Source organism: Petromyzon marinus, chromosome 79, assembly GCF_048934315.1.
Source record: "Petromyzon marinus isolate PM22_M1 ecotype Great Lakes invasive population chromosome 79, UKy_Petmar_22M1.pri1.0, whole genome shotgun sequence".
In the NCBI taxonomy this organism is placed as follows: Eukaryota; Metazoa; Chordata; class Hyperoartia; order Petromyzontiformes; family Petromyzontidae; genus Petromyzon; species Petromyzon marinus.
In genome coordinates this window covers 621458-635006 of record NC_133745.1, presented here as the reverse complement: position 1 = coordinate 635006, position 13549 = coordinate 621458, and the positions used below count along the sequence as shown (strand labels likewise).

Below are 13549 nucleotides of genomic sequence, written 5' to 3'. Positions count from 1 at the left end.
ACTGCTGCGCCACCGGTCAAAACGAGACTCGCGGACTTGCCCATCCCCCACGCGGCCCCCGAACCCCGCCCCTCGGCATGGGAATGTGGAATTTCACGCAGTGGAGCGCGAGATGGCGATGGGCAGAGAGGAGGCAGTGGAGGGGGGGGGAATTGAGAGGTAGAGACTGAGACTGAGAGGGAGAGAGACTGAGAGGGAGAGAGACTGAGAGGGAGAGAGACTGAGAGGGAGAGAGACTGAGAGGGAGAGAGACTGAGAGGGAGAGAGACTGAGAGGGAGAGAGACTGAGAGGGAGAGAGACTGAGAGGGAGAGAGACTGAGAGTCCGGCCAGCAGCCTGGGCATCTTCCGCGCTCTAGTCGGAGCCAGGGTGTGTGGGCTGGAGTTCCGCCACGCGCGGCTGACCCACGCCGTGCCGTGCCTTCAAGGAGCAGTGGGCGCTGGAGGAGGCCGTGTGCACGGTGGCAGATGACGGTAGAGAGATCTGTGCATGCAGATCTGAGCTACCCGTCAGAGGCCGTAGGACTGCGAGAAGGACTGGGTGCAGATGCAGCACTTGTCGTAAAAAAAATATATTATATTACAAATATTACATGGAAAACATAGGGGGAACATAGACACGGAGTCGGGAGAGAGGGGGGGTAGAGAGAGAGGGGAGGGGTAAGGAGAGCAGAGCGTGAAATCTATTGTGAAATCTTTCATTTTAAAAGGGGGGTTGACATAAAGCAAAGCATTAAAAAAAAGAAACGAAATGATGAACGAAGCAAAGTGCCGACTACACCGAGCATCTTCTTGTTTCCTCTGATCGTAAAAAAAAAGAGATAGGGGGGGGGGTGCTGAGAAGGAGAGACTGAGAGGGAGAAGCTGAGAGGGAGAGACTGAGAGGGGGAGACTGAGGGTGGCCGCGGGGTCGCGAGGCATGGATGAATGAGCGACCACACGGGGGTGGCTGGGTGGTGGTGGGGGTGGGTGGGCCGCATTCCTCACGTCCCCTGTGAGCCGCGGGCGGCCGAGGCAACTTCATGGGAACCAGCCGCGTCAGGAGCTCCCCACCCCCCTTCGGCACCTGCCATAAGATTGTCCAATCACAAGATCCCCGAGTTTGTCTTCCAGAAGAACACAAATTTGGTCTTCCAGAAGATCCCAGATTTGTCTTCCAGAATATCCCAGATTTGTCTTCCAGAAGATTCCAGATTTGTCTTCCAAAAGATTCCAGATTTGTTCTTCCAGAAGATTCTAGATTTGTCTTCCAAAAGATCCCAGATTTATCTTCCAGAAGATTCCAGATTTGTTCTTCCAGAAGATCCCAGTTTTGTCTTCCAGATGATCCCATATTTATCTTCCAGAAGATTCCAGATTTGTTCTTCCAGAAGACTGCAGATTTGTTCTTCCAGAAGATGCCAGATTTGTTCTTCGAGAAGATCCTAGATTAGTCTTCAAGAAGTACCCAGATTTGTCTTCCAGAAGATTCCAGATTTGTCTTCCAAAAGATTCCAGATTTGTTCTTCCAGAAGATCCCAGATTTGTCTTCCAGAAGTTCCCAGATTTGTCTTCCAGAAGATTCCAGATTTGTTCTTCCAGAAAATTCCAGATTTGTTCTTCCAGAAGATTCTAGATTTGTCTTCCAGAAGATCCCAGATTTATCTTCCAGAAGATTCCAGATTTGTTCTTCCAGAAGATCCCAGTTTTGTCTTCCAGATGATCCCATATTTATCTTCCAGAAGATTCCAGATTTGTTCTTCCAGAAGACTCCAGATTTGTTCTTCCACAAGATGCCAGATTTGTTATTCGAGAAGATCCTAGATTAGTCTTCAAGAAGTACCCAGATTTGTCTTCCAGAAGATTCCAGATTTGTCTTCCAAAAGATTCCAGATTTGTTTTTCCAGAAGATCCCAGATTTGTCTTCCAGAAGATCCCAGATTTGTCTTCCAGAAGATCCCAGATTTGTCTTCCAGAAGATTCCAGATTTGTTCTTCCAGAAAATTCCAGATTTGTTCTTCCAGAAGATTCTAGATTTGTCTTCCAGAAGATCCCAGTTTTATCTTCCAGAAGATTCCAGATTTGTTCTTCCAGAAGATCCCAGTTTTGTCTTCCAGATGATCCCATATTTATCTTCCAGAATATTCCAGATTTGTTCTTCCAGAAGACTCCAGATTTGTTATTCCAGAAGATTCCAGATTTGTTCTTCGAGAAGATCCTAGATTAGTCTTCAAGAAGTACCCAGATTTGTCTTCCAGAAGATTCCAGATTTTTTCTTCCAGAAGATTCCAGATTTGTTCTTCTAGAAGATCCCAGTTTTGTCTTCCAGAAGATCCCAGATTTGTCTTCCAGAAGATTCCAGATTTGTTCTTCCAGAAGATTCAGATTTGTTCTTCAAGAAGATCTCAGTTTTCTCTTCCAGAAGATCCCAGATTTGTCTTCCAGAATATTCCAGATTTGTCTTCCAGAATATCCCAAATGTGTTCTTCCAGAATATTCCAGATTTGTCTTCCAGAAGATCCCAGATTTGTTCTTCCAGAAGATTCCAGGTTTGTTCTTCCAGAAGATTCCAGATTTGTTCTTCAAGAAGATCTCAGTTTTCTCTTCCAGAAGATTCCAGATTTGTTCTTCCAGAAAATTCCAGATTTGTTCTTCCAGAAGATTCTAGATTTGTCTTCCAGAAGATCCCAGATTTATCTTCCAGAAGATTCCAGATTTGTTCTTCCAGAAGATCCCAGTTTTGTCTTCCAGATGATCCCATATTTATCTTCCAGAAGATTCCAGATTTGTTCTTCCAGAAGACTCCAGATTTGTTCTTCCACAAGATGCCAGATTTGTTATTCGAGAAGATCCTAGATTAGTCTTCAAGAAGTACCCAGATTTGTCTTCCAGAAGATTCCAGATTTGTCTTCCAAAAGATTCCAGATTTGTTTTTCCAGAAGATCCCAGATTTGTCTTCCAGAAGATCCCAGATTTGTCTTCCAGAAGATTCCAGATTTGTTCTTCCAGAAAATTCCAGATTTGTTCTTCCAGAAGATTCTAGATTTGTCTTCCAGAAGATCCCAGTTTTATCTTCCAGAAGATTCCAGATTTGTTCTTCCAGAAGATCCCAGTTTTGTCTTCCAGATGATCCCATATTTATCTTCCAGAATATTCCAGATTTGTTCTTCCAGAAGACTCCAGATTTGTTATTCCAGAAGATTCCAGATTTGTTCTTCGAGAAGATCCTAGATTAGTCTTCAAGAAGTACCCAGATTTGTCTTCCAGAAGATTCCAGATTTTTTCTTCCAGAAGATTCCAGATTTGTTCTTCTAGAAGATCCCAGTTTTGTCTTCCAGAAGATCCCAGATTTGTCTTCCAGAAGATTCCAGATTTGTTCTTCCAGAAGATTCAGATTTGTTCTTCAAGAAGATCTCAGTTTTCTCTTCCAGAAGATCCCAGATTTGTCTTCCAGAATATTCCAGATTTGTCTTCCAGAATATCCCAAATGTGTTCTTCCAGAATATTCCAGATTTGTCTTCCAGAAGATCCCAGATTTGTTCTTCCAGAAGATTCCAGGTTTGTTCTTCCAGAAGATTCCAGATTTGTTCTTCAAGAAGATCTCAGTTTTCTCTTCCAGAAGATCCCAGATTTGTCTTCCAGAATATTCCATATTTGTCTTCCAGAAGATCCCAGATTTGTTCTTCCAGAAGATTCCAGATTTGTCTTCCAGAAGATCCCAGATTTGTTCTTCCAGAAGATTCCAGGTTTGTTCTTCAAGAAGATCTCAGTTTTGTCTTCCAGAAGATCCCAGATTTGTCTTCCAGAAGATCCCAGATTTGTCTTCCAGAAGATCCCAGATGTGTTCTTCCAGAAGATTCCAGATTTGTTCTTCCAGAAGATTCCAGATTTGTTCTTCTAGAAGATCCCAGTTTTGTCTTCCAGAAGATCCCAGATTTGTGTTCCAGAAGATTCCAGATTTGTTCTTCCAGAAGATTCCAGATTTGTTCTTCCAGAAGATTCCAGATTTGTTCTTCAAGAAGATCTCAGTTTTGTCTTCCAGAAGATTCCAGATTTGTCTTCCAGAAGATCCCAGATTTGTTCTTCCAGAAGATTCCAGATTTGTCTTCCAGAAGATCCCAGATTTGTTCTTCCAGAAGATTCCAGATTTGTTCTTCCAGAAGATTCCAGATTTGTTCTTCTAGAAGATCCCAGATTTGTTCTTCTAGAAGATCCCAGATTTGTTCTTCTATAATAACCCAGATTTGTTCTTCCAGAATATCCCAGATTTGTCTTCCGGAAGATTCCAAATTTGTCTTCCAGAAGATCCCAGATTTGTCTTCCAGAAGATCCCTAATTTGTCTTCCAGAAGATCCCACTGCACAAACCTTGGCAGTAGATGCCGATGCACAAATGGAAACTTGAAAAAAACTCTCCTGTGTGGTGCGACTGTGGCCATTCAGAACAGAGCGGACACCAACTTATAACCACGCAGTGCACCGATCCACAAATACGAAGGAGGCGGTGATTATGGTGATACTCTGCTTCACTGCTCCTCGCGCAGTTATATGGCTTGACCACCTGAATGTTAAATTGTAGTTGCTCTGCGTGTACATCAGCAGCCACAAGGAAGAATATCATGAATTGTGTGCTTATTAAACCCGGGGAGAAACGCACGGAGTCGGGATACTATTTTTTATGATGGTCCTGCACACATTGGGTTTCTGTATTTTAAGATGTTTTCGCGGATGTGTATGTTGAACTTCTTTCACACCATTCATATGGAACCGTGCTAATAGTAGGTGCGGGCGAAGAACAACAAACTAAACACAAGCAGTTTTCAAGAAACTAGTTTTCAATATAGATGATTTAAAAGTGGCTTCCTAATAGCCAATTAATGATAAGTGTGGGAATAAACTCTACACCCATACAGTTGGAAACTTTGTTGCACTGCCTTCTCCCTGCGAGCCAAATTATGGCACTTCTACATTTAATCGGGCAGGTACCGCTACCGAGATGGATCCCGCACTGAATGTCACAACCAGTCCTTGCCTATACACATCTGGAAGTTCAACAGCATCGTTTCAAGCGGGCCTGACTCTGCTGATGAGATGCTGGATGTATTTGGTTTAAAGTAGTTGGCTGCCTTAAATGTCCACATGATGAGCCACTTCGTTGAGCAATAATTTGGGGCCAGGTCGCTTCTGAAAAATAAGCTTTAGAGCAGATCGGTGGGCCTTACCTGGTACAATAAAAATATAGATCTTTAATAGTTTGTCGAAACCTGTCCACGGTTTTGCGAGTCTTGAACCAATGCTGCTGAAATAATCAAATCTCAGAAGACCGTGTGGCTGATGGGATGTGTACAAGCACATATATTTATGTTTTATTCAGAGGGACTGATGTGTGAAGGAGGCAAATGGCGTATTCGACTTCGTGTCCAGTCTCCATAACAATGGACATCGTGTTCTGCAGCGATAGCCATTTCCCATTCAATTGTGACCGAGGAAGCACTTTTCCATAGACCAGGTGGGCGTGCCCACGTTACATCCCACCACACTGAGTGATTTGCCAGTTGACCCATTATCACCACTGCAGAGTGGGAAGAAGTGGTGTGTAGGGTGAATGGGTGAATTGGGGACATTTAAGCAAGTTGCTGCCAATGCTTCAACTTCCACGCCCGGAGATGGAATCGAACTGGCTCGAAAGGGCAGTGCTCTGCTGCTGCCCGTGTGACGTCACTGCGCCGTTGAGTGGACCCCGCGTGAGGGAGAGGAGTGCGGCACATTCCAGGGCTCCCGTGGCCTCAGCCACAACACGGGGAGAAGGGTGCGAGAGCCCTGCCATCATTTGCTGCCTAAAAAATTGGTAATGGCAGACATCGCTCGGTCCATAAGCCCAGAAATGCAGCCCATCGGTCACTCGGTGCTTGCATGAAATATCTCGACGCCGTGGCTAGGAGATGTTAACTACCTCACCTGGTATACAGGAGCTCGTGGGTTCGATCCCGACCCTGCCACCTGCTGTATATATAGAGGTTGAAACGTGTGTTTAGAGTATTTCGCTATACATTTCTACGTGATAAGCTACTTCGTTGAGCTATCATATGTGGCCAGGTCACTTCTGAAAAAGAGCGACATAGCTCAGTGGGCTTTACCTTGTAAAAGAAAAATGTTTAGAATAATTTTTCACTCCGGTAAACTTCTTACATTTACAATCCGCGTACGTTGCAACATCACGTGACACATCTCCTTTGTAACTGCATTTGTTCCCTCAGGCACAGTGGAGCCACGCAGGGAGGTGAGGAACGAGGAGCAGGAGGAGATCCCCACGGATGAGGTGCAGCCGCAATTCCCCTTCTCCCACAGCGAGAGCCGGGTCCTGAGGAGGCCCACGTTTCCATTGCCACTGGGAGCCGTACTCGACCGGCCCAGTAACCAGGACTGGCCCAGGAACAGCCCCAGTGCCACGGGTCCCCAGGAACGGAGAAGGGGCTGAGAGATGGTCACAAAGTGGGATCCACTGCCGCGTGTACGCCTTGGTCACATTACGCGATAGGAGGGAGGTCGTCGCTTCTCGTGCCGAGTGCAGCCGTGAACGCGAGCCCAGATGTGAACTTGGGTGACCTGGGTATGGTCAACCCACATATTGCCCAGGAGCCCGGCGCCAGACTGGCTCTTGGTGCCGCGGCAGCTAGGAGATGTTAACTCCCTCGATTGGTTATGCAGGTCGTGGGTACGATCCCGACCCTGATGCCTGCTCCTCTATATTTGGAGTTGGCATGTTTTCCCCTGTGGCCGCGTGGATTTTCCTCCGGGTCCTCCGCTTTGTTTCCTTCCACATTTAGAAACGTGCGTTTGGAGTAGTTGGTTGCTATAAATTTACACGTTATGATAAGGCGCTTGAGTCATCATTTGTGGCCAGGAGCAACAGTAGTCCTTCGGTTAACGGTGACATCGGTTCACGGTTTTTGGGTTAACATTTCGCCTCCCATAGGACCCATGGTTTCGACTAATGTTAGCATTCCGACTTACATTAACATGCCGACCAATGTTAACATGCCGACTAACGTTAACATTCCGACTAAAGCTATGTTTACATTATGCACTCGAGCGTCAATTTCGGCCAATTCGAGCGCCCACAAGTAGGATTGAGCTATGCCCTCAGCCGATCAGCGATGACCATTTATGAGCGGTTCAGATCACGACTGGCTTTGTTTACAGTGGAAACAGAACGTTCGTTCATTTCTCAAACCGCTTGTCCTGGTGAGGGTCGTGGCGGCAGCATGTCAACTAGGGCGGTCCAGACCTCCCTTTCCTTGGCGACAGAATCTAGCTCTTCCTGGGGAATTCCCAGGCATTCCCAGGCCAGCCGAGCATGTCCGAGGCCGGCCCAGGGGTCTTCGCCCAGTGGGACATGCCTGGTAGAGTTCCAGGGGGAGTCTACCGGGGGTGCAGCCGTACCAGGTGCCCGAACCACCTGCACTGGTTGCTTTCGATCTGGAGAAGCGGCTCAACTCTGAGGCTCTCGCAGATTACCGAGCTCCTCACTCAATCACGGAGAACCCGGCAACCCTGCGGAGAAACCTAATTTCGGCTCCTTGTACCCATGATCTCATCCTTTCGGTCATTATCCAAAGCTCATGACCACAGGTGAGGGTGGGAACATAGATCGACCTCTAGACTCAGTGATTTGTACTTATTTTTCAACTTATAAGTGAATTCAATTAACAGTTATATCGATTAACAGTAGTTTTGTGGAACGGATTGACCACGTTAATCGAGAGACTAGCTCAGTGGCCCTTACCTGGTAAAATAAAAAGTTTAGGTTTTAATTTAGTTGCCCGGGCACAGAACACACAGAATAAGCCCATGGTACAAGGGCACAGCTCTCGCATAAAAGGCCCTGGGAGAGTGGCCGAAGTGACATCAGCATCAATCGGTCTGCTGGGGCCCAACATTTTCTTTGTCTCTTTTCATGGTCCCACCCTAGAGGCAATTATATATCACGGGTCCTCTTGCCCTACTCACATGTCATTACGCTCATGGTCTCGAACGTTTAACGCTGTAGGGGCACTCCGTCTGTCGCAAAATGTATCCACTACAGCTCCCGAAATCGTATGGTGGTTGTCAAGGGGTTATTAACTTATAGCTTTGGTCACCAGGGGGAGGGAGGGCAAGGCACCCCCTGCCACTACGCTCGTTGCACTACTGCCCTCCATGCACGATGGCCATAGTCTACGCCAGGGCAGGTCCACAGACGTGTGAAAGCAGGGCCAGGTGGACTCCACCCAAGGCGAGTTGCATTAGAACCAGCAGACAGGGGGGCTCAGCGCCAGGCCGAGTCAGGTACCTGGTTAGCTATCCCAACCCTAAGCTGACGATCAAGTCGTGATCGTTGCCCGCACACGTCACAAGAGCCACCGGGGGCGTGCAGAAGCTTAAGAGCGCCCGACAGCCTTGGATCAGTTATGCCAAAAATGTAACCAAGCGACAGGCTACATTGTATTTATATTCCTGTTAGAAAGTTCAAACCAGGGAATCGTGCCACAAGAGAATACAGCAGCGTGTGGACTGCTGCAGCGTGTTCAATGTCATCATTGGTGAGATAAAAGTGGACTAGCACGGTGCACGGGCCATAGGTTTCACCATGGTGGGCAGCAGAGCCCTCTCTTCTCACTCTCCGTGGAGTCCTCACCATGGCTCTGTGCACGTAGGTGCGGCCCGGGGAGATTCTCTACTCCGAGCTGCAGCACGGAGGATCTGGGGCAGCGGCAGCAGCTTCAGCAGCTTCAGCAGCCAGGCCAAGAATGCCCGCAGTGGAGGACAGCTCAGTGGTGTATGCACACATCCGCATGTAGCGGCGGAGACGCGGACCTCGCACAAACCCGACTGACCCCCACGAGTAGACCACCACTCCCTCCACAAGTAGACCAACTCCCTCCACGAGTAGTCCACTGCTCTCTCCACTCACCTCCATGTGCAAACCACCACTCCCTCCACTAACCTCCATGGGTAGACCACTGCTCCCTCCACTAACCTCCATGAGTAGACAACTGCTCTCTCCACTAACCTCCACGAGTAGACTACTGCTCTCTCCACTAACCTCCATGAGTAGACTACTGCTCTCTCCACTAACCTCCATGAGTAGACCACTGCTCTCTCCACTAACCTCCATGAGTAGACCACTGCTCCCTCCACCGACCTCCAGATGCAGACCACCGCTCCCTCCACTCATCTCCACAAGATCACCACTCCCTCCACCAACCTCAAAGAGACCAACGCTTCCTCCACTAACCACTGTATTCAGTAGGAATGATGTACACACCCGCCACTCTAGTTATAATTGCTCACACGGGTGTGCAATTGTTCAATCAATAATGCTTATGCTATTAAGGATCATTGCCTGAAAGGTGCCGCATATAATCTTTCACGTTTAGGTTACACACGGTGCCGTTATTGACACGGAATGTGTCAAGTTGTGTTATTGTTTGTGCTTGTGCACCGTTACCAATGCCTTATGAACACAACCCATTCCACCCACCCTGGAACTGTCTTGTGGTCATGTGGCAGGGTTTTGTTTGTCCCAGAATCTGTTGGAACTGCGTTGACCTGCATTGCTGTGCATCGCTGTTCGTATTGACCAAGGTTGCCCGAGATATCTGCATATGTGCCAACAGCAGTGCGCTCTTTCAAACACAGACACTCGTGCGTCTTGCTTGAAACACACGAGGAATGCATCTCGGCTTGGTCTGTGGTAAAGGTGGCAACCCTATCACACAGGATTCCCATTAAAAGCTCCCAGAGCAAAAATGTATTCCATTGGTCCTGTGACGAGGCTTGGCTTACAACCAGACACACGAGCGCATGCAAGTACGTATGTCGAACTTCTTTCACACCATACGTAGTCATCCGTCAAGCGTATGTCCATGGGCTCCAGCTGTATGCGAACCGACGTTCGTATAAATTTGGGCACCACTGGCGAAATGTTAACTCCCTCGCCTGATATACAGGTGGTGGTGGGTTTGATCCCGACCCTGACGCCTGTATATTTGGAGTTTGCATGTTCCCCCCGTGGTCACGATTTTTCTCCGGGTCCTCCGGCTTTTCCCTCCACATTTACAAACAAGCGTTTTAGAGTATTTAGCTGCTATAAATTTCCACATAAGCCACTTGGTTGAGTGATCATTTGTGGCCAGGACACTTCTGAAAAAGAGATACATAGCTCAGTGGGCCTTACCTGGAAAAATATAAATGGTTTATAGTTTACATTTTCGGATTCCAACTTAATATCAGGAATAGAGGTGTTTCAGCAAAGTTGAAGCACTTCTGAAATAATATTTTCGAATACTGCTGCTGCATGTTCTTCCTTGTGTAGTGACTAACTCGGAGACGATAAGACTTGCAGGCACTTCTTTATTTAATGCGCACCATCGGGGTTAACACTTTTAATATTGAGTCCATCTATTATCGGCGACGCCACTTAGTTAGAACAGTTGGTAGGCTGTCTGACTGGCGGCGCCCCGAGATGGTAACGACGAAGAGAATGGTGAAAACGACGAGAATGATGAAAACGACAAGAAGAACGGTGACGATGGACTTCAGCAGCACGACAGCCTCGAGGTCCCCCACAGGGGCCCCTCTCATACTGTCAGCGTGGCCTCGCTCCGCCCCGGCCACGCCCCCTTTCTAGAACTCACTAGCGGGTTCCTGGTGGGCCCCTTCTGTGACATTTCCCCTAGATCCCCCCTATCGTGTATATCCTGGCCAGAACTGCATCACCCCCCCCCCCACCCCCGTGAAAAAAAAACCAGCCGCCTCGGCTGACATACACACGGAGAGGGGAAACTCGCAAGAATGCACTAAAGCAATTTACCTAACAGGGAGGTTTAAACTTCGGGAACTTTTAACTATGAACCCGAACCGCAAATGAACAATTTCTGACATCCGCCAGCGTGCCGCAGCCCACGAGCATCGGGAAGGACCCCAGATCAACCAGTAGTCACAGTCCGGCTCGCGTCTGCGGCTATCCGCCAGACGGCGTCGGAACTCAATTGAATGACGGAAAGGGAGCGGCTCAACAGAAGGAAGCCGCCGGGCCCTCATCTAGAATGGGAATTTTCGTACAGGGGACCGCCGGGACACTACGCAAACGGCCGCGGCCCCTCCCGGGAAGAAGATGGCAACCGGTCCCCTACACCCGGTCCGTCCCTCGGAGGTGCCGTCGGTGGGTCTCCGGGCATCAGGCGCTGGGATCTTGCGAGGCTGAGGAAGCGGTTGTCGGCGGGGCGGAGGAAGTAAAAAAAAAAAGAGGGCGATCCGGTGCTGTTCCGGCATCCCATGGCGATGTAACCCAGCTGGCCGCATTTGAAGCAGGCGGTCGTGGACTTCCACGCTGGAAGGGGGTCCTCCCCCTCTCCCGCCGCTCCCCCTCGACTCTCCTCCCGCATGGGCATTGGATGAACGACGTGCAGGCCCGCTCCGGCTCCAGTGGCGCAGGCTCCTACCACATCCTCCGGGACCCCCACGCAAGCAGCTACCCCGGGCCACCGCTGCAAGTTGATGTGCGCCTGGATGCAGCGGGCCACCTTTAGGGACGACAGGTTGTCCTCCTCTGTGACGGGAAGAGCGATGCTCAATTCCTGGGCCAGCGACAGCAATCTCTCCAATGCTAGGGAATCCAGCGGTCTGCTCCATGCGCGGGTACGCCATGTGGCCCAAGGCCAGCAGCGCGCTCTGCGGAAGGCGAGAAGCGTCTCGGCCTCCCCTCGCTTCCGCAGCACGACCCTGCGGCGCGTGTTGGATGGCGGGTCAAAAATGGCGACCGTTTGAGCGCATGCCCGAGGCAGAGTAGCCTGGTCCGACTAGGGGATGGCATCGAACGCCACCAGGGAGTCGTCATCTAGCGCCGTGGGCAGGGCCCGCAGAGCCTCCGCGTCGGACCACCCGACCAAGGTGCAAGCAGCTCTGAAGCGGCACCGAAACTCCGTCCAGTCGCCTCCCACGGCGACAAATTCGCGGACGGGAGGCAGGCACTTTCGTTGGGACAGCGCCCCCATAGAAGCCGCCAATGGCGAGTCAAATTTGTCGGCAACAATTTCCCGCTCGGACAACAAAATGGCGGCCGCTGATTGGTACTGAATGGGCATGACATGGGATTGGTTAGAGGAATGGAAATTGAAGGGACTGGAGAAATACCAATGGAAAGAGTGGGAAAGTGGAAGGTGATTGGCTGGAAGGAAAATTGGTCAAGGAACCTTTGAGAAAAGGGGCTTGAGGGATATACGAGGGGGAAGCGGTAGACCTCGGGACACTTGGAGAAAAGGGAATCTTTGAAGACGCGCGTGTCTCGTGCCTGAATAAATAAAGTCCGACTGTTTAAGACTTACACATGGAAGGGTAGCTTCACATGCACGTGATCCACCAACCCTCGCCGCTGTCTCTACAGCGTGGGATATCAGACAGCCACGTGCGTAGCCACTACCACCATCGCCGCCCCGGCGTTGATCCGGTCTATGCCAAGCCAGAGCAGATATCGGAACCACACAAGGTGGAAAAACATTTCAAATTCATTTGCACAGCTAATAGGAGTGAATAACTTGATGTAACCCCACTACATCAAAAGAGAGTCACCATGGAAGTTACTGCTGCTGGCCACACGAAGAGATTAAAAAGCACTCATGCCACCTCCCGTGGTAACGACAAGTGCAATGTCTGGCCTGGAGCTCGATGAATTTGGTGGGAAAGGAGAAACGGAACGAGGTCTGTGATGGCGAGAGAGCCGTGAAAGAAAAGAGTGCAGTAGTCCCTCAACGTTTTTAATGCGTTCCACAAAAACTGCTGTCAGCCGAAATAACTGTTAAACCGAATGTAGGAATTACATGTTAAAAGCATTAATCCGTTCCAAGACGATCGGAAGTTGAACTGTTTAACCCTAAAAACATAGTTTATTGTAACATTGAAACACTCAATATATCTAAACATTAATCCACCTGCATAACATAAACATAGCGTTCATCACATTTGTAACATTCGTCGAAACCATGGGAGTCCCTATTCACACCATACGTAGTCAACCAATGTTACTTAACCGGGGGACTACTGCAGTTCAGTGTTGAGCCGCAGTTCAGTGTTGAGCCGCACTTCAAGCGGGGAAGGTGTGGTCGACCGGTGGGAGCGAATTAAAAGTGTGAGAAGAGGATGAGAGTGAAGGAGAGAGGATGAAAAGAGAGAAGAGAGGAAGAGAACAGGAGGAGAGAGGATGAAAAGAGAGAAGAGAGGAAGTGAAGAGGGAGAGGAGAGGAAGAGCAGGAGAAGAAAAGGAGATGAGGAGAGAGGTGGTGGTAGGAGACGAGGACAGAGGGGGAGAAGAGAGAAGAGGAATAGAGAGGAGAGAAGAAAAGAGAGGAGAGAGGAGAGAGGATCCCTCGTGCCCAGCGTTGGTCTGCAGGTTCATACATCCCAACCTCGTCCGGCGGGACCTGCACATTCCAAAATCACTGCCAGTGCCGAGGCCACACGTGACACCTTGCGCCAGGGGCTCTCCACGTGGACGACCTGCAGAGAACTTCTCAATTCCTCCGTCACAAGCAA

At 49.1% G+C, this 13549-nt stretch overlaps 1 protein-coding gene across 2 annotated transcripts in view; it reads left to right on the top strand.

Moving 5' to 3' along the window:
* Positions 1-9773, top strand: part of LOC142907517 (paired immunoglobulin-like type 2 receptor alpha) — a 38549-nt gene extending 28776 nt beyond the window's left edge. Inside the window, exons 4-5 of one of the 2 annotated variants that reach the window (XM_076057133.1) lie at positions 6235-6257; positions 8674-9773. In XM_076057133.1, the coding sequence (XP_075913248.1) occupies positions 6235-6257; positions 8674-8817 (167 nt within the window). In that variant the 3' untranslated portion in view covers positions 8818-9773. Of the gene's footprint in view, positions 1-6234; positions 6297-8673 lie in introns of both variants that reach the window. The other variant, XM_076057132.1, reaches the window with a different exon arrangement.
* The last annotated feature ends 3776 nt before the right edge of the window (positions 9774-13549 follow it).